This window comes from Magnolia sinica, chromosome 12 (genome assembly GCF_029962835.1).
Source record: "Magnolia sinica isolate HGM2019 chromosome 12, MsV1, whole genome shotgun sequence".
NCBI lineage: Eukaryota > Viridiplantae > Streptophyta > Magnoliopsida > Magnoliales > Magnoliaceae > Magnolia > Magnolia sinica.
In genome coordinates, this window is record NC_080584.1 from 28,886,323 (window position 1) to 28,905,877 (window position 19,555).

General features: G+C 41.6%; 1 protein-coding gene across 6 annotated transcripts in view; it reads right to left on the bottom strand.

Moving 5' to 3' along the window:
* The window catches only part of LOC131221164 (U11/U12 small nuclear ribonucleoprotein 48 kDa protein-like), a 34,425-nt gene extending 15,435 nt beyond the window's left edge, over positions 1 to 18,990 (bottom strand). For 2 of the 6 annotated variants that reach the window (XM_058216332.1, XM_058216329.1), the window contains exons 1-4: positions 17,574 to 18,990; positions 14,350 to 14,464; positions 6,847 to 6,954; positions 5,641 to 6,524 (exon numbers count right to left, since the gene is read on the bottom strand). In XM_058216332.1, coding sequence (XP_058072315.1) covers positions 5,667 to 6,524; positions 6,847 to 6,954; positions 14,350 to 14,464; positions 17,574 to 18,886 — 2,394 coding nt within the window. In that variant the 5' untranslated portion in view covers positions 18,887 to 18,990 and the 3' untranslated portion in view covers positions 5,641 to 5,666. Of the gene's footprint in view, positions 1 to 5,384; positions 5,564 to 5,640; positions 6,525 to 6,846; positions 6,955 to 14,349; positions 14,465 to 17,573 lie in introns of those variants that run through there. The other 4 variants (XM_058216333.1, XM_058216328.1, XM_058216331.1 and 1 more) reach the window with 4 other exon arrangements.
* Between the last annotated feature and the right edge of the window lie 565 nt (positions 18,991 to 19,555).

Genomic DNA, 19,555 nt, shown 5'->3' on the forward strand with positions numbered 1-19,555 from the left:
GCATCCAGATGACCCACAGACTTGAAGATGGTCAGGGAGTCAAGCAGAGAATCCAGTACATGTGCCTATTTTAGGGGTCCTCCATCTCTCACTGGAATTGTTCCTGTTCAAATTTCTACCCAATTCCAGGAGTTGGAAGACGAACAACAGTTTGCAAAGCTATGTTCAAAATTGCCCAGCATATTTCTCCCTTTGGTATGTTGCTGTAGTGGCTCAGTGACTACAGCATAGAAATGTTCGCATGTAAGTAGAATTTCTGCTTCAGGCCCCATTGAAAATCTGACCAAAAACCATAAAGCCGCACAGACTGTCATCGATAATGCCCACAGAGTCAGTTGTGACACCAACGATCTGTCCTGGATTCTCATTTGACTTATTTCAGGCATCAGACGAATATCATGGAGAGTAGCAACAAGGAGAATGTTGCCTATGTGATGGACATACGTAACTCCATGATAGATCAGGCAGCGACGGTTGCAGAATTGTGGTTTCATAACAAGCATGACCTTTCCATAGAGATTAGACTGATTGAAGGTAAATTACTTGCCCTCAGCCTGCTTTTTTAGACACTAAGGCCAGTTGATGAGGGGAGTACATGTTTAGAGTTTATTGAAAAACAAGCGGATTTCTGCATTGAGTTCATGAATCTGGACCACAGCAGAGAGTTGATCCAAACTGAACTTCCAAAGGCTGAACCAAGGTATAACTTAGCCGTCCACGAACTGAATTTAAGTGTAGGAACAATTCACTTCAATAACAGCAGATGAATGCGATTAATTTGTTTAACATAGCTATGACAAGCAAACACAGGGAGGCAAACAAAGCATTGGATAAATGTGACTTTTTGATGCAGGACGTGAATTTAAATATGATATGCAAGATTCCAGGCTTAGATCACACCAATTAAGAAACAATCACACAAATTCCACATCCCACATGAAAATCCAAACATTCAATTAAAGAGGAATCTATGCGGGTCCAAGCCGACACAGGCTAGGACTGAACCAATAAAATTATAAGCCAAACGATGTCAAAGGGAAACAAAATCAACTACTCATGCATAAGAATCAGTCCCTAATCCAAGGGATTCCCTAATTTCAATTCAAGGAACCCTGAGCCAAAAGATGATCCCACGTGTGGACAGCTACAATGACCTAGACGGACGTGCGTGTGATCCCGGCCGCACGTGTGTGGGGCCCACTATTCAGAAAAAGGCCACCTTGGCCCTAGTCGGCCAGGGATGGACTCCAAAACCCTCAAATCTCAGCTCGATCCAATGTACGGTTTGTGCATGGTGCTCCATCGAAGTTTCAACTCCCCTGCGAGCCGAAATCTGAAAACCTGCCGTAATGAAGAAATCTGATGCAACAAAAGGACAAATTCGAAGTACGGATGGTGGGAGAAGATGGAAAAAAAAAGATGGTAGAAGATGGGGGTGAATTGGGATCGATGTGGCTTCGCACCACGGTATTTAGCCCTTCGAAAAGGGAGGGCTTCGCACCCACTTTTGAATTCTTCCACAACTCACGAAAAGGCAGAAAAATAAAGCAGGAATTTTTTATTAACTTCAATGAATCAAAAGAACTACAAGAGGTGTCTATTGATAGGGAGAACCCTATACCCAAAAACTCGCACCATGTGCGACACCTATTACTTGGCGATGAAATAAACTAAAATAAAATCCAAACAAGGAAATCTAAAGCGTTCACAATGTTCTAAATAATAACAATAAGCAAAACCTAAAATATAAAACCAATCCGACGAGTGGGCCACGATCATGAGATCCCATGGTGGGCTTTTCTTGACTATCGGGCCACTTTTTCTGAACCAAAACTTAACTTCTAGCTAGGAGGCCCTCCCTGGACGTCGTCATCGAGCCAGATCGATGGTGGGGTCCTCCTACGTACGTACGTGGGTAGGGGGTGGCGTGAGTGCGCGTGTGCGCGTGATGTCCCCATCAATTCTCCCCGGCTGCAAAGATTTCGCCACTGGCTAAATAAAACTCTTGAACTGCTCCAAGATGCTAGGATCAAGTCTCTGAAGCTACTCCTCAGTGAGCCACGTGCTGTCTGAAGCTGGGCGTGACTTCCATTTAACCACGTACTTCTGAAATCCGCCGTCCGACGTTGAAACTATCTGATGGTCCAGGATATCCTTTATTTCCTTTTTGGGTGTGTGAAGGTTAGGTATGAGAGATAGAAGCTGGGAAAATGAGTCGGGAAGGATAGGTATGGGAGGTAGAGGCTGGGAAGATGGGTCGGAACGGGTAGGTATGGAAGGTAGAGGCTGAGAACATGGGTCGGGACGGGTAGGTATGAGACGTAGAGGCTGCAAAAATGGGTTGGGAAGGATAGATATGAGAGGTAGAGGCTGAAAAAATGGGTCGGGACGGGTAGGTATGGGACGTAGACTTAGAAAATGGGTCAGGAATGGTAGGTATGGGAGGTAGAGGCTGGGATGAAAGGTTAGGAAAAGTAGATATGGGAGGTAGAGGCTGGGAAAATGGGTTGGGAAGGGGCCATGGTTCAAGGGATAAATATGGGGAATCAGGATGGGTGGGCGAAGGGTCGTACAAAGTATCAGTGGTCCCCTGAAAAGTAACTAAATCCTCCACATCGGATGTGAAACTAATTCCCATGGAAGGTGGAAGATCTATCTCATACACATTGAGACCGTTTCGTTTTATAATTTTGACGGGTCCAGCGCTACACGCGTGTAACTTACGAACGGCCCTCGAAGGATACCGCTCGGGCCTGATGTAGACCATCAAAAAGTCCCCAATATTAAATCCTTTGAAACATTTATACTGGTCTGTAGAAAATGTGCAATGTTCATTATCAGTCATGATCTTCTGCCTGATTTCTTGATGCCATGAATGAATGTGATGCGCAAAAGACTCTGCAGACTCTGACGGCCTATGGGACAGTGACATAAGGACAAGATCAATAAGTTTCCTAGGTTTATAATCAGTAACGACTTCACAAGGACTTAGACCTGTGGACCTATCGACAAAATTATTCAACCTAAACTTGGTTGTAGGTATTACGGTGTCCCATGTTCTGGTGTGCTCTATATCCCTCCTAGAGGACTCATCTGGTAGATCATCAGGACAAACATCACGAAACTCGTCCACTACCGGAATGACCTCAGTGGGTAACTCTACACTAACATCTGGTGCACTCTCTCCAGTCACAAGACTGCACATGTTGTACTCCTCAAAATAGTGGTCTTGATGTCCCTCATGGGGTGGGTACACGGGTGCACGCCCATAACTGATTCTTTGGCCAACTCCATTCATTGGTTTATCCTTCAGGCCACCTGCCTGAGATTGGACATCTACCCCAATGGTGGGGTTTGTCCTGGCGATGGTCTTTAGTTTAGCAATGCGTTCATCAAGCTGCTCAAAGCATTGGTCCATTTCCAAGCGCTTAATCATAAACTCCAACTTTTGGGACAACTTGTTTAGTGACTCTTGCAATTGTTCCATGTTTAGTGTAGGGTGCAAGCCAAAACCATGACCCGTACGTGTGGGCATACACTGGCTAACTCAACCTAAGGACTTTCTATGACGACTATATGCGTCTAAAAACTAAATGACCCTACAAGACTCTATATGAAGGAGACTACACACCGTTACGAAAATTCAGCTATATATATATCAGGGACTACGATTTTCTAGCAGCTATATATGATGGACTGGATGTATGAATGACTCAAACAAACTAAACCCTAAATATGCGGTGAATTCCCCTACAAGAACCCTAGGCTCTGATACCAAATTTGATGCAGGACATGGAAAATAAATATGATATGCAAGATTCCAGGCTTAGATCACACCAATTAAGAAACAATCACACAAATTCCACATCCCACATGAAAATCCAAACATTCAATTAAAGAGGAATCTATGCGGGTCCAAGCCAACACAGGCTAGAACTGGACCAATAAAATTATAAGCCAAACGATGTCAAAGGGAAATAAAATCAACTACTCATGCATAAAAATCAGTCCCTAATCCAAGGGATTCTCTAATTTCAATTCAAGAAACCCTGAGCCAAAAGATGATCCCACGTGTGGACAGCAACAATGACCTAGACGGACGTGCGTGTGATCCCGGCCGCACGTGTGTGGGGCCCACTGTTCAGAAAAAGGTCACCTTGGCCCTGGTCGGCCAGGGATGGACTCCAAAATCCTCAAATCTCAGCTCGATCCAATGTACGGTTTGTGCGTGGCACTCCGTAGAAGTTTCAACTCCCCTGCGGGCCGAAATCTGAAAACCTGCTGTAATGAATAAATCTGATGCAACAAAAGGACAAATTCGAAGTATGGATGGTGGGGGAAGATGGAAAAAAAAGATGATGGAAGATGGGGGTGAATTGGGATCGATGTGGCTTCGCACCACGGTAGTTAGCCCTTCGAAAAGGGAGGGCTTCGCACCCACTTTTGAATTCTTCCACAACTCACGAAGAGAGCAGAAAAATAAAGCAGGAATTTTTTATTAACTTCAATGAATCAAAAGAACTACAAGGGGTGCCTATTTATAGGGAGAACCCTATACCCAAAAACTCGCACCATGTGCGACACCTATTACTTGGCGATGAAGTAAACTAAAATAAAAACCAAACAAGGAAATCTAAAGCGTTCACGATGTTCTAAATAATAACAATAAGCAAAACCTAAAATATAAAACCAATCCGACGAGTGGGCCACGATCATGAGATCCCATGGTGGGCTTTTCTTAACTATCGGGCCACTTTTTCTGAACCAAAACTTAACTTCTAGCTAGGAGGCCCTCCCTGGACGTCGTCATCGAGCCAGATCGATGGTGGGGTCCTCTTTCTACGTACGTACGTGCGTAGGGGGTAGCGTGAGTGCGCGTGTGCGCGTGATGTCCCCATCACTTTTGCAAGACTGCTTTCAAGTATTTTGGACCAATGTGTTCGGTTGTCCACTGATGTATAGTTGGTGGATGTTGGCTTTTTACTGTGGATGGTTCTTGTACTTCTTTTTTTGGACAATTTTGTAATGCACCAACGTGACAATCTGCAAACTTATTTTTGATGAATATGCACAAAAACGAATTACATCTTTTGGACATCTATACTTGCACTTTGTGGGAGAGGAACCATTAAGGCAGAGATATGAGTGGTAGAGACACCTGCTGGTGGACGAGAACTAAGAGGGAGGGAGCTGTTTGGGGATGGGGAGACCGAAGGAGGAAAGGAGCCATTTTTGAGGGGGAGCTTTCTTATCAGGCTCCATAAATTACAGTCTACCAAAATTAAAAATCACATAAAGATTAGCTTCTATTATAGCCTTCTGGTTTTAGGATTTTGTCCTCATTCAGAAAAGGAAAATGAAATAAAGCAGAAGTAAAAGCTTGATAAAGACCAAATACACTTTTAATCTTTGCTGTGCTTTGCAAAGTAAGTTAAAAAAAAGTTTATAACGAACAAAAATGGCCAGCTTGAGGATACAAAGGAGGATACAAGCATAGAATATATTCCTGAAGCCTGAATGACTTCTACTGCACAAATATGTCAAGAAAGCAAGTAGAAAAAATCTGTGAGAAATATAAAACAATTCATTTCAAGAACAAATAAACAGCACATCCATGAGAGAAGTGATCAAAATACTTACAAGTATAGAAACAACGTAAGATCCATTCATGACTTCTTCTGATGATCAGGGCAATGTCCTTTGCTAGACTTGTCAAGTCTTTGTAGTTTATGATGCTTGACATCATGTGTTTGACCATACAATTTATCTAGTCTAATGTATTTGCTGTCCAAAGAGGCATCACTAGTCTCTTCATAACTATCATATGAGCCAGAAGGATCGTATCTGTCATGAAAAGTACTTTGTGCTGCAGAACCTGACTTACGCTTCCCCTGAATCCAGTGTCCATGTCTATCTTTACTTTCTTGCATCCAATCACACTTACTCGTGCTTGAATCCTGTGAAAGTTTTGAGGAAAAAGAGAAGGATCGGTTATCCCGGTGTTTAGAACTGTGAGAAGATAAGGAACCATTCCTTTCATACTTATTCCTAGTCCCTTCCACATCATCTTGCTCTTGCTCTCTTTGACGCCCATGTCGCTCACGTGATTGGCTGTGACTTCGATAACCATGTGGACTTCTAGATCTATACTCACTATCATGATTGTCCCTGCTGATACTTCTCTTGCGATCTTCCCAAGAATTATTAGACACATGGTGTTCATAACTCTGATGCTGGTGTGCATACTTCATCCCACTGCTCATGCCTGATTGATCTTTTGTAAGAGCATCCTCTAGCCTCTTAGATGCGATGTTAAAGCCAGTGTGTACTTGTCTCTCGTAAACATGAGAATGACTTCTGTTTGTTTCGACTGAGCGGCGCCCGCTGCCTTTTAACTCATCAACATCTGCCGTTTTGTCATAAGCAGAACTTGATACAGTTTCTTGAGCTCCTTTCACCAAGCACCCAATCCCTCCTGCCTGCTTGATTTCCTCCATGTGCTCCTCAATTATATCCCGCATCACCTTCAAACAGGAAGACAGAATAAAACAAATATTGTTTTTCAAGAAATATTAATAAAAATGAAGTTTGAGAAAAACGAAAAAAGTGCCAAAAAAGAAATTCCAAAGCAATTGATTGAACTTAAATCAGGTTGCAGTATAATGGTGAGTGTTCCCAACTTACAGTAAAAGAAACTGAAAAATCAAAAATAAGGAAAACAGAGAAACCATAAAGAAGTTCGGATTTGAAAGACGAGAATAGGACATATAACTTCAGAACCAAGATCTGAATAAGTAAAAAAGGAAAAGCAGCTATAAGAAATTCAATATTGCAGCTGTTCCTCACCTCTGTCGTTGTTCGCTTCACCTTCTTACCACGATAGGACATCCTCCGCCGTTTATAATCCCTTTCCTCAGCCAACAGCTCCTCTCTTGTCTTGTTTTTATTTGTGTCCTTCAGAACAGAGATACTGAGTCAAAATAAACAACTAAAGAACAAAGACCAACAAGCAACTACAAAGACCTTATAGCACATTATGACAAACAAGGCAGCATGTAATCCCGTGCCTGCTAGAAGATTTTAACTGACAACTACAAAATTTACATCAGTGCAAATCTGCCTATCTGAAGCTTGTACCTTGTGCTCAAATGGCAATATCCAAGCTAGTTAGTGCAAAGCACAAAGGTTCACAAGGAACCTGTAGCAAAGCTGCTAGGGTTATTGAGTATCTAAATTGAGACTAGATTGTTTCTTCTATGCAACAAAGTATTGTTTTATGTACTTTCAATGGTAGAGTTGTATCTCTTCCTTTATTTTATTTTTTTTTAAAGCAACAAAATTGGGCCAACCTATAAGCAAACAAGAACGCTAAATTAAGAACCTAACTTGGGCCACACACACACACACACACACCTGAATAGACGGTGAGTTGCAATCAACATCCAGCACACTGCAGGTGCCAACATATATCTGACATCCTAGTTGTCTAGAATTGTGGGCCCATCCATGAAAATCACCTGCAACAAAATCAAGACAGGTGGGCCACACATGTCCACTGAATTGGACCGCCTACCTCATTGTTTTCTTCTGGTTTGGAGTGCCTGACATTGCCAGACAATCTTATAGACGGCTTTAACCTTTTGGAGTGCTCAGATGTTGTACACACATGACACATGTGCCCAGGTGGAAGGTAACTTACCCACCATTGAGCTGTATGCAAATGTTATTCCTCTTTTTCTTTTCTTTTTTTGAGAGCTGACAGATATTTATTAGAAAAGGAAAACAAAGCATGAGGATTGTAAGGCATATCTACAATAATACATAAGAGAAGAAACCCCAAAGATCCTCCAACCCCACTTCTTCCTTTGAGACCACTGCATCCAGTATCTAATTGGCCTGTCCACATGATTTATCCCCCACAAAGCATCATCGCCACTTTTGCCAAACTCAACAATTGAATGTGGGACTTCATGTTCCCAACCTCTTACCTGTACCGACCGAATGTTCCCTTTCTCTAATACCCATCTCTCAACCACATGTCAACTTTCTCGTGGGAGAGAACCACAGAGCTAGATGCAAGTCTCCTCTTGCTTCCATCACACATATGCCTCTTTGACTTCCCTTGCCATTCTTCATAGCATTGACAAAGAGCTTGTGCATTAACTACAGGTGGAAACGGGTGGTTGGGTTTGGGCCACACAATGAGACCCAATCCCAAGCCTAGCACGACCCGGCATGGACCTCGATCAAAGACACAAGCCCGAGAAACTTTGATCGGGCCCAGGCCCGACCCGCTAACCCCAATTGACACATGTTTAGAGAAAAATCAGGGGTGGAGGGGCAATGGAGATGTTGTCTTGTGTTTTTTCCTTAAAAGAGAAGAAAAGAACTAGAAAAGAGAACGGTGGAGGGAGAGTTGCTATTGAGTTTAAGAAGGAGGAAACAAGAAAAGAAAAAGGGAGGAGTCAAAGAGAGAGTATGAGGGGTACATATGCGTGTGTGTGTGTGAGTGAGAGAGAGAGAGAGAGAGGGTTAGCATTTAAGTTGTGTTAAATATATGCATGCATGCTCTAAATTACTTAAATACCCTCATATTTGTGCCCAGTTGAGTAGGCTAAATGACCTAAGCCTAAGCCCAGCCCAAAAATTGATCAAGCCATACATGTTAGGCCCAAGCCAAACCAGGCTCTCCATGTTGGGTGGGCAACCAGGCCCATTGCCACCCTTAGCACTAACGAAAAGTGGTTGTTGCCGAGCACTTGAGGTGAGAGAACCACAATTGGCTCAGCAGTTGCAACCCTACCGTTGATAGAGTATGACCCACTTTGGCTCATATTACTAGTCCTTTTGAGTGAGGGTTTCTTCCTATTTCTCAAAGATTCTAGGCCATTTCGCCCTCTGCATATTCGGACCAAAACCTCCCAATCAACCCCATTGACATATGCAACCTCCTTAACATCAACCTCTTCATATTGCATTTGCACAAAGTCAATGTATTTCTCAATGTACCGTTCACACAGCCTCACTCTGAACACCTCCATGAGCTAGTCATCTTGAGGAGTATAAAGAATGCTAGTGTATTGTGTATGTGGTTAGTGATCCCTTTTAGCACTTCCCTCTTCTTCTACGGTGTACCATATGCTTTATTATAATAAAATATTATGTGTTAGGGCAAGCAAGCCTAACACAACATCTCTCTCAAACTCTCCTTCTTCTTCTTCTCTCTCAATATTCTCCCTTTTTCTTCACATTATTATCATCAAATCATTCTCTACTAGGAGGATGACCTCCAAACCAGTCATCAAAGGGTTCAGAGTTAGGTTGAAAAGAGGGTGACTGACTCTTTTCCTATTGCTAGATTTCCCCTTCTTAATGATTGTCCAAGCACCGTCACAGGGTAAGAATTCCTCTTGCTCACCACCCTCGCCAACATCACTTGTTCAGCTGACACCATCCACTGTCTTCCTTTCATATTGAAAATGAAAAAATAGTTTTGAAAGCCTCCTGTATTTGATATTTTAAAAAATAGAAAGAATATGCAAAAACCATATAAATGAGAATGCATTTTGGTAAAAACATGTATAAGGTACATGGGAATCATATGAATAGCATTTAGAAATGTATTTAAGAATGAACGGGAAACGGAAAATAGGAGAAAACAGCCAAAAAGGAAAAGAGATACCTAGATATTACAATAAAAAACACAAACTGATATGTTGAAGACAGATGGAGTCTCAGTCAAAGCAGACTGTGACCCTGTCCATGGATGTTACAAGTCAGGTTGGCATTTCCCAAGTCAAATTGGCAGGTTCAAGAATCTAGAGGTTGACACACGGCGCTCACTAGATAGGTGTGAAGGGTTAGTAACATGGTTCCAAACCTGTAATAAACAACAGATACGATTCTCGACTAGAAGGTAAATTGTTTCCCATTTTCCTATTAACCAAATGATTAATAATGTTGTAGAATGTAGACTATGGAGGATCATATTTTATAGAGGCTCCAAGAAATAGACTAAGTTTAATGAAGACCTTTTTGTTCTGACTGGGGACAATCAAATAAGTTCAAACATAGACTTACTACATAGTTACAGATTCTTTCATGGAAAAAAATTTGTGTTATCCATATTGAAACCGATACTCTAGGCAGAGTTTGGGAATTGTCATTAAGAAGAACAAATATGATTACAAGGCCAAAATATAAATAAACAGGAATATGAAAAAGGGCATGGCATCCATTCTCACTGGACTCACTGAGATTCCGACTCTAAAATTTTAGATTTCCAAAAGTCCACTTTGAAATAGTTAACACTTAACAGTACCCTCAATATTTTGATGAACAACCAATGACCACAAACTTGAAAGCATTACATTATTCAACAAGGAACTCAATAATTTTGTGAACTATTGTGTCAAATCCAAGGGGGCTAAATAGTTTTGTGATAAAGAGTCTTTAGATCAAAATATAGTTTCTTATCCAATTTTAAGGTGCCAACGACCTCAAGGATATTAGGCCCATAAGTTTACATGGGGGCCATTAGCCCTTTACAAAATCTTAGCCAAAGCCCAAGGTGCTTTTGTTTCTAATCGCTAGATTCTGCATTGTGCCCCCATTGCTCACGAGACCATAGATTCTAGACATCATGAAGGATGGAGTGGGGTTGTCTGTAAACTTGATATTGAAAAGGCCTTTGATCACATTGATTGGGATTATATGTGTTATTTTGTCTCGGCTTTGGCTCCAAATGAAGGGATTGGATCAAGACATGTGTCTCTTCTGCCATGTTCTCAACCCTAGTCAATGGCTCTCCTAAAGGCTTTCTCAAATCCTCCCGTGGCCTACGTCAAGGCGATCCTCTTTCTCCCTTTTTGTTTGTTATTATTGTGGAAGGCCTCAGTCATATGCTTAGCAAAGGAGAATTGGTTGGTTTGTTCCATGGATTCGGCATTTCGCCCTTTGGGCCTTCGGTTTGTCGAAGATTCTCTCCTTTTCTATGATGCCTTTGAGGTAGCGGTTGAGAACCTTCGAAAGATTGCTCGCTGCTTCGAGGGTGTCTCAGGTTTGAAAATCAATCTATTTAAAAGCGAGATGTTGGGTATCAACCTTGAACAGTCAACTCTTTCCCATCTCGAGGATACCTTTGGTTGTAAGGCTAGTTGCTCCCCATCCACTTAGCCTGACCTTCTCCTCTCCTCTATATTGGTAAGCTTGTCAAACATCTATGGGATGTGGTTATTGAAAGGTGTGAACGAACATTGTCTGTCTGAAAAAGAAGGTATCTATCTCTAGGGGGTCGTATTACTCTTATTAAAGATGCTCTTTCCAATCTTCCTTCGTATTTTCTTTCCCTTTATAAATACCCCAAATCAGTTATCCATAGACACGATAAAATCTGTAGAGACTTCTTATGGCAGGGAGACTCAATTGGGCACAAATTTAATACGATTAAATGGTTTGAGGTTTGCAAGCCCATTTCCAAGGGGGGTGTTGACCTTCGAGCTATCTTAATTGTCAATTATGCTCTTCTTGGAAAATGGTTATGTCGTTTCTGTTCAGAATTCGGCTCTTGGTGGAGGGATATCTTGGCCTCCAAGTATGGCTCATATGCAAATCCTTCTTCCCTCACCCGAGCGTCTTTTGTGTGGAAGTCAATTTGTCTATTGAAGCCTTTGATGCTCAATAGATTCTCCTTCTGCCTGGGAAATGATTCTCAAATTTGCTTTTGGCTCGATACATGGATAACCGATAGGCCCCTTATTCTTTTCCCAATTTGGGTCGTATTGCCTCCTCGGTCTTTAGTGACGAATTGGGGGCTTGGTGCCCCCCTTGCTGGATGTCCCTTTCTGACATGGAGTTGGAAGAGCTGCTCAAATTCTTGAAGTTGTTGTGAAGCTCCTGTTCTTCTCCAGAAGAAAAGGATTCGATTATTTGGTCTCTCGACCCCTCCAAAAAATGCTCTGTGATATCCTTATTCAAACTCTTCAATCCCAATCCTCCCGAAGAGGATTAGGCATCTCCTTCCTTCGATTGGGGTTAGGGAGCCCCCCTCAAGATTGATACCTTCTCTTGGATTCAGCTCAAGGTCGAACCCTCACCTTTTTTTCTTTTTTCGTTTTATTGAGAGATAACAAAATTTTATTAGGAAGCGAGAAAAGAATACGGTCAAACCCTCAGCATTGACAATCTGCAAAAAGAGGCATGATCCTGCCCAATATCTACCTCCTATGTATGCAAGATGTAGAATCCATAGATCATTTATTATTTCACTGCTTCTTCGCCTTCAAAATCTAATCAACTATCCTAAATCATTTGAAAGTATCCTGGGTAATGCCTTATTCAGTTTGCGATCTTTTTTTCGCATGGCACAAGTGTCAAGGTGGAGCTACCTCGAGACTTCATTGTGCCTTTTCATCCTTGCAACCTTTGGACCATCTAGAGAGAGAGGAGCTATCGCACCTTCCAAGTTTGTCGATCCTCCTCAGCTCGGGTGCTCTCGCTTATTTATAGAGATGTGGCTGATTGGACTGCTTGTTCCATGCCTCCTAATCAATTTGGTTTAGGCCTCTAGCTCCTACTGGGTTGACTTGTATAGTTTTTGTGTTCTCTTTTTGGTTCGTCTATGAGTTGTATGGTGCTAGGTTTTCCTGTTTTTCTTTCTCTTTTATTTCTTCCTATTCAGTTTTTGTTTTGTTTTCTTTGTGTTTCTTTTGTTTTCCGTTTCTTTTTCTTGCTTTGTGGCATAATGATATTTGCATCCTTTGAAAAATAAAAAAATAAAAACATTTCACTATCATTGTGGTTGAACTTGAAGGTAAGGTAGATTATCTTTGGTGGTGTGCTTTAACCATGCATTGTGAAGCTCTAAAGTCTTCATTTCCAGCACAGAACAGTGGAGCAGTGGCTTTTTTGGACCATTGAGTACTTGAACATCGCTGCTGAAGCTGCAAATGTGCCATTTCCAGCCACACGAACAGCTGGGCACAATGGTTGCTTCTGGACAATTGCAGGGTAGCAAAATGGACTCCAAGGTTAATGAAGTCATAGTTTTAAATCAGAAAAATAATATCCTTCTTTTGAAAAAAAAAAAACATAATATCTTCTTCCTCTTACACTTCGTCCATTCCCCTTTGGAAATGGGAAGGGAATGGGGAAAAAAATACAGAGAACCAAAAGAAGGGAGAGGGAAATGACGATTTTTAGGATTTAGCCTTTTCTTTTTTTGTGCTCTTCAAAATTATGAAAATGCCCCTTGTAGACCCGGCTTACCTGTTTCAACATGTCCGAGTCAACTAAGCCCCAGGTGGACTCAGGAAAACAGGCCCAAGTCACATGCTGGCCAGAGTAGGCCTGGTTTTCCCGAGCCATGACCAGATCCTTGACTGTGTTGGGCTGATTCAACCACGTCTCGGGTTGACCCGCCTGGTTTGCAAACTATAAATATTGTACTCCCAATGAATATGTAAAAGCACGTAAAAGGCATTACAAGATATGTCCCTTCCAGTGGTGCCTCATAAAGAGAATGGAGGAAATCATTTTTGTAAGTTAAGGGATGCTCAATGTTGAAGTGGGCAACCAGAACTCGCCTTTAAGGTGTATTGTGTGGAAACCGAGGGATTGGAGCTAACACCTAAGTTTTTAAAATCTGAAAATTGGTGTGGTTAAAACCAGTATGATTTATCGTTTCTTGGTGTGCTTTAACCATGTCTTGTTTAGCTGTAGAACTGTCACAATTATGCTACAGGGACAGTTATGGGAGTATGGCCGCCCTTGGAGCACTGCAAAAAAAATTTAGGAAGATTTTCTCCCTTATTTATATAGGGGAAGATTTTCACAGTTCAAAGTTAAAGCATATGGCCCTTTACAAGCTGCAACGAGTAGAAACTTTGGAAGAAGTGTGATGAGTTGCAGAGGATTCCACTCTCGTCAAAAACGTATTCATTATTCATCTAATCACCACTGTGAAAAAAATGCTCAAGCCGTTCGACGACCCTGACATAGTTGCCAGATTTGACTGCCATATCATTTTTCAGACATAAATTGCTTATTATGGTTGAAATAGAAATTAGTACATCCATCAACATAAAGATAAGAGGCGTACGCAAAAGCAGAATCAAGACCATCTAAGTAAAGAATGTTTTTACAAGAATAAGCATCTCTTGACTTTGGAGTTGTGATTAAAGCAGACCACTTAGAAAAGATCCTCCTCTAGCAGTAATCAAAACTGGAAACTGTGATGGTGCTCATGCATTCATCATACTCATCAATACTGAAAGGCACCATAAAAACAGTTTAAGTTGTTGCTAAAAGCCTAAGATCCACAAATAACAACCCCATGGTAATATAACATGCCTGGTTGCGCGATTGCTGCCAAAGAAGCCCATCATGCTCAAGTAAGGCTCTATAGTCAAGGCGCTTTGCTCGCTCCTCATATGCCCTCGTTGACACAGATAAATGTTCATTTATCCTGCAAGGAATCAGAAAGGTCAATATGATGGTTGAAATTTAGAAACAAACAAAATGAAACAGAACTTTTTTCTTAATGGCAAAAGAAATAGTACACTTGAAGTAATTCTGATAACGAAGTATCTCAAACAAATAAAAATGGAGCAACTTACATGCAACAATAAAGTAATATTTCTGAAATACAAATGCAAAGTGACAAAACAAAATGACCAGATATTATTTCAAAACTTGAAACATAAATTCACTCTTAAACTGATCGAGTACTGATTATTAAAAGAAGATTGGATCCTTGAAATACTTGCCAAGTCAACTTGACTCTATCCAAAACTTAGAAGGGTAATCTGTTCTTAAAAACCTATATATATATATATATAAAAAGAAGCTTTGTAGCCAACCAAATTTTCTGAGTCAACTCAAACTCATGCTCTCGTACAAGGCATCGATGGATCGGATTAACCGCCTGGCCTGCACTGGACAATCTGGCCTAGACTTCTAGGCCCGTTGACCCAGGTCATGAGCCTAAATGTTCAGGCCTGATCACCAATTAAGCCAGGCTCGAGTCAACACTGCTGGCCTGTCAGGTCGAGTTGGGCCAACTCACACATGCTGAAAATAATGATAACACATGTTAATTATGTATATGTTTATTATATATAATTCACCTGCATACAAAAGCTGCAAACAGAGGAGTTAGGCTTGATCATCATCGTCATCATCTAAGCCTTATCCCAATTAATTGGGGTCAGCTAATGAATCCCATTTTATCATTCCAGTCTATCAAGGGCAAGTTTGAAATGTCATATTGTTTGGATTCATTGGGTCTGATAATTTTTTTAATGAGGTCAGGCTCAGCGTGACCCCAGCCCAGACCTGCACGTGGACAGTTGACACCACTATAGTTGCACAAAACAAGAAATGGCAACATATTTGCATGTGGGAGTAGGGAAACATCCATTTCATGTTAGCTAGCTTATACAGCTAGGAAGCCAGACCGGGAACAAGAGTGCAAGTTTGAAGCATGATTTGATTTGAAGCAAGGGCAGCCCTGGGAAGAAGGTTCATCCAACTTCTATGCTCATTGAGTCCTAGTGGTGTTAAAGGTGTCTAACCTTGCATATAGTCCTTGTTGGTCATATCATCACAGCAAATTTTCCCAAAGCATTGCAAGTTTGACGTAATCAAAAAAGAGTTTGATTCATGCCTGTCTGATGCAGAAAGTCATTCAAAGCAGAGGTGGATTTGATACCAAAAAAAAAAAAACATATTCTTCAAGATGTCATAGCAAGATTTGTGAGTAGCAAATCTAACTGTATAGCAACTCTCTAGCCAAAGAACGGGTCTCTCACAAATCGTTTTAGACAGGCAATTTGTTTGCAGTGTTGTAATGTCTTCTTATAATAAAGTTTTGCCATCCATCAAGAAGAAGGGTTTGAGTCAAGGTTTTCAAAATCTATTGTTGGGACTTGGGACCATATCGGCACAGCCCAAGATGTCATATTGATTTGTATAGGCGCTGGCACCTACATCGGCTCATATCAGCAGACAAGGGCATTTTATCGGCCAATAGGCTGCCATATCAAGACCATACTGCCCTTGCAAATTGTGACAGAGGCCCCCTATTTCAATTTTTTTTCCATTTTTTCCCCATTATCTTGGACTACTTTCTTCATTCCAAGCTTAATGGGCGGCTAGAAACTCATCTATTATGCGCTCCGCAAAATATGTAAAGCCCCTACATTGTTGGTCTTGGAAGTTGGGACAACATGCATATAATTACTTATAATAGTATGTTGTTCATTACATTTCATTCATGACAATCGTGATTTTAATGGATATTTTATTTAAGATGTTTTGATCACAGATATTTTATCCATGGATATGTGGTGATTCCAATGATGCTCAGTTAAAATATGTAATAAAACCCACTACAGTAAAATTGACTATCAACCAAATAATCTCTAATTCGTAAATGCTTTGACACCTAACTTAGAGGTCAAAGACTAGAAACTCGGTTTAATCAGACCAGGCCAATAGACATCATTCTTAGCAAAAAATGGTCTGATGTATCATCGCACACATGTCAAGAACACTAATAAATTATAGATTTTTATGTTTCCTTTTTTTTCTTTTTCTGGTATTTCCACATTTTTCTAGGAAAAGGTTTACACCATACAACCCAATATTGGTCTATACAGTCCGATACTTCCCCATATCTAATCATTTTTTCAGCCGAGCCAATATGAACTCCAACACTGATATGTAAACCTTGAATTCAGGATGAAAATGGCTCGGCAAGAGTCAAAAGCCTCCACAGGGTAGGAAGTTCTATAACGAATACATCAAACAGCCTGAGTAAATGGGACCAGCAATTTTTATTTTGTTTTTGAAGGATGATGGAATTTATTAAAAGACCCACTAGCAACAGCCAGGCAGGGAAAGTATACAAAGCCAAAAGCTACAAACTACACAAAGGTGACAGCTACATTAACCAAAGACGGCTCTAAAAGTGGCTAACCACTCAGAAACTGACAATCTAATGGACTCCACAATAGCCTTAAAGGAAGAAGAAGAGTTATGAAATCGTCTTCTATTTCTCTCGCCCCAAATGACCCGCCATAAAGCCAGTAACGTGAGATGCCAAGAAGATTTGTGTCTCTTACCCCTGCCTCCCCCATGCCACACCCATAGGAGGTCCCTAAACAAACCTGGCATGACCCACTGCTCCTCAAAACAGCGATAATATGCTCCCAAACCTTAATCATAGATGGACAGAAAATGAAGAGGTGGTCAATGGTTTCAGCGTCTTGCTTGCAAAGGTAGCACATATTAGGAATGAGCAATGATCTCTTCTGAAGGTTATCTATTGTGAGGACTCTATGTTCAGATGCACCACTATAACATGTTCTAGTTACAAGTTCCAAATCTGAAATTAATCCAAAATCACCAAATAGCCAACCATATAATAAGCCATGCACCAATCAGTAAAGAAATAACTACAAAATCATGCTAGTCATTGACAATTATTTGAGTATAAATGCTCATTTTAAAATAAAAGAAGCAATAAAATGCAAAATAATGAAAAATAGAAGAATGGCATGAGAGAGACGTACAGCTGAACTTTTGAAGGTGGTATCCCAAAAAGCAACTCCTTGATTCTTTCCTCCAGCAAGGACCGTTCATGCAGTGCCGCAATTGCAGCTGCAACTTGTGAAACAAACATTTTACCTTCAGACCATGAACTTTCAGCAGCATCTAAATCCCTTTCCTCTTTTCCCCCCAACATGAACAACAACGAACCCGACCCTGCACTCAATAAACACTGAGCAAGCATCTCAATGGCAAATAGTTTCCCATTCTGTTCTCCATACAAAACAGACAGCTGCAAAGCCAACCACATCAGGACTTCGACCAAATGTGGACAGAAAAAACACAGCAACTTCAAATTCTCTCCAGAACCCAATTCTCCCCTTGTCACAAACTCCAGAGACTTTGAAGCCTCCCGCCAAATCACCTTCAAACACAGCTTCAAAATCACAAACACGTGATCCCGCATTGGGACATCGATCACAATCCCATACCGAGGCGAATTCCCAATGACACAGTTCAACGCATCCAATTCATCCATCCGTTTTAAGCAGGAAATGGCCCGCAGAACAGTGTAAGAATACGACAACGGGTAATCACTCCATGCCTTGATTTCTCTCCTCAAGGCCCACAATTCCGAAGGAAGAAGAAGAATCTCTGGAACCTCCTCCTTAATTTCCTTGTTATCACCATCACTGTCGAAATTCGCACACTCAACAGATAAAACCGCGGGAAGAGTGAAAGTCCTCCTGGCAGCATCCTGGTCAGAGGATCGGACAACACCAGGGCAGTCCTTGTAAAAGAAATTTGAACCACCAAAGCCAATGTATTCATCGAGCGATAAGCAAAGGTCGGCATCGGATTCGGGGAAGCGGGTTTGGTTGGAAGGGTCGAGGAGAGATTTGGGATAGCGGAGGGAGTCAAGCAGGGAAGGGGAGAGGGCGGCGGGAGAGGAACGGCAGCGGATGAAATGGAGAAAAAGGGAATGTACGGGGAGGAGGTGGTTGGGGTTGAAAGGGCAGGGAGAGAGGTGGGTTTTGGGAGGATCGGAGCAGGGGAGGTTAAGAAGACGGGATATAGATTGGAGGGTGGTTTGCGCCAGATGGATGGAGTGCTTGAGGGCCGAGATTGCGTCAGGGATGGTGGTGTTTGGAGGGAGGGGTGGATTAGGGTTAGGGTTTTGGGGTGGGTTCGGAGTGGTGAGGATCGAAGGAAGGGGTGGAGCTGGGAAGGGAGGGAATGGAAAACTAGGGCTACGGTTAGGGTTAGGGTTAGGGTTAGGGTTTTGGTAAAGGAAAGTGAAAGAATGGTGATTGAGATATGGATTTGCAGGATTCATGATGGAAATATGATAGAGAGATCAGTAGAAATGGAGTGGCGGGAAAGAAATAGAAAGAGAAGACCATAGAAGTACGCGGGTCTGGTATCATCGGACGTGGACTAGCTACTGACTGGTTGAATAGCGAGATTCGCTACCGAAGTGACGTCACCTAGTTCTGTGGCCCACTGTGATGTATCTGGCCCCGCTATGATGTATGTGCTTTATCTACACCGTCCATCTATTTGGAGATTTAATTTAAGGGCATGAGTAAAAAAATGAGGCGGATCCAAATATGTAGTTGACCCACCACAAAAACAGTGGGGAGATTGATGCCTACCGTTGAAACCTTCCTAATGTTCACCGTGATTTTTATTTGAAATCCAACCTGTTCACCAGTTAACATTGACGTGAAAGAAAGGAAAAAACAAATATCAGCTTGATCAAAAACTTCAGTGGCCTATTTAAGTTTTAAACAGTGGGCGTCACTCTCTCCATTGTTTTCTATGGTGAGGTCCACTAGAGCTTTGGATTTGACTCATTCCTTGAATTTTTATCTAAAATTATATTTCCAAATAGATGGACAGCGTGGATACAAAACATACATCATGATGGGCCCCACATAACTTGGTGACATCACTTCAGTAGGAGTCTCGCTACTCAACCTCTCATTATTTGGATCCTCGTCCG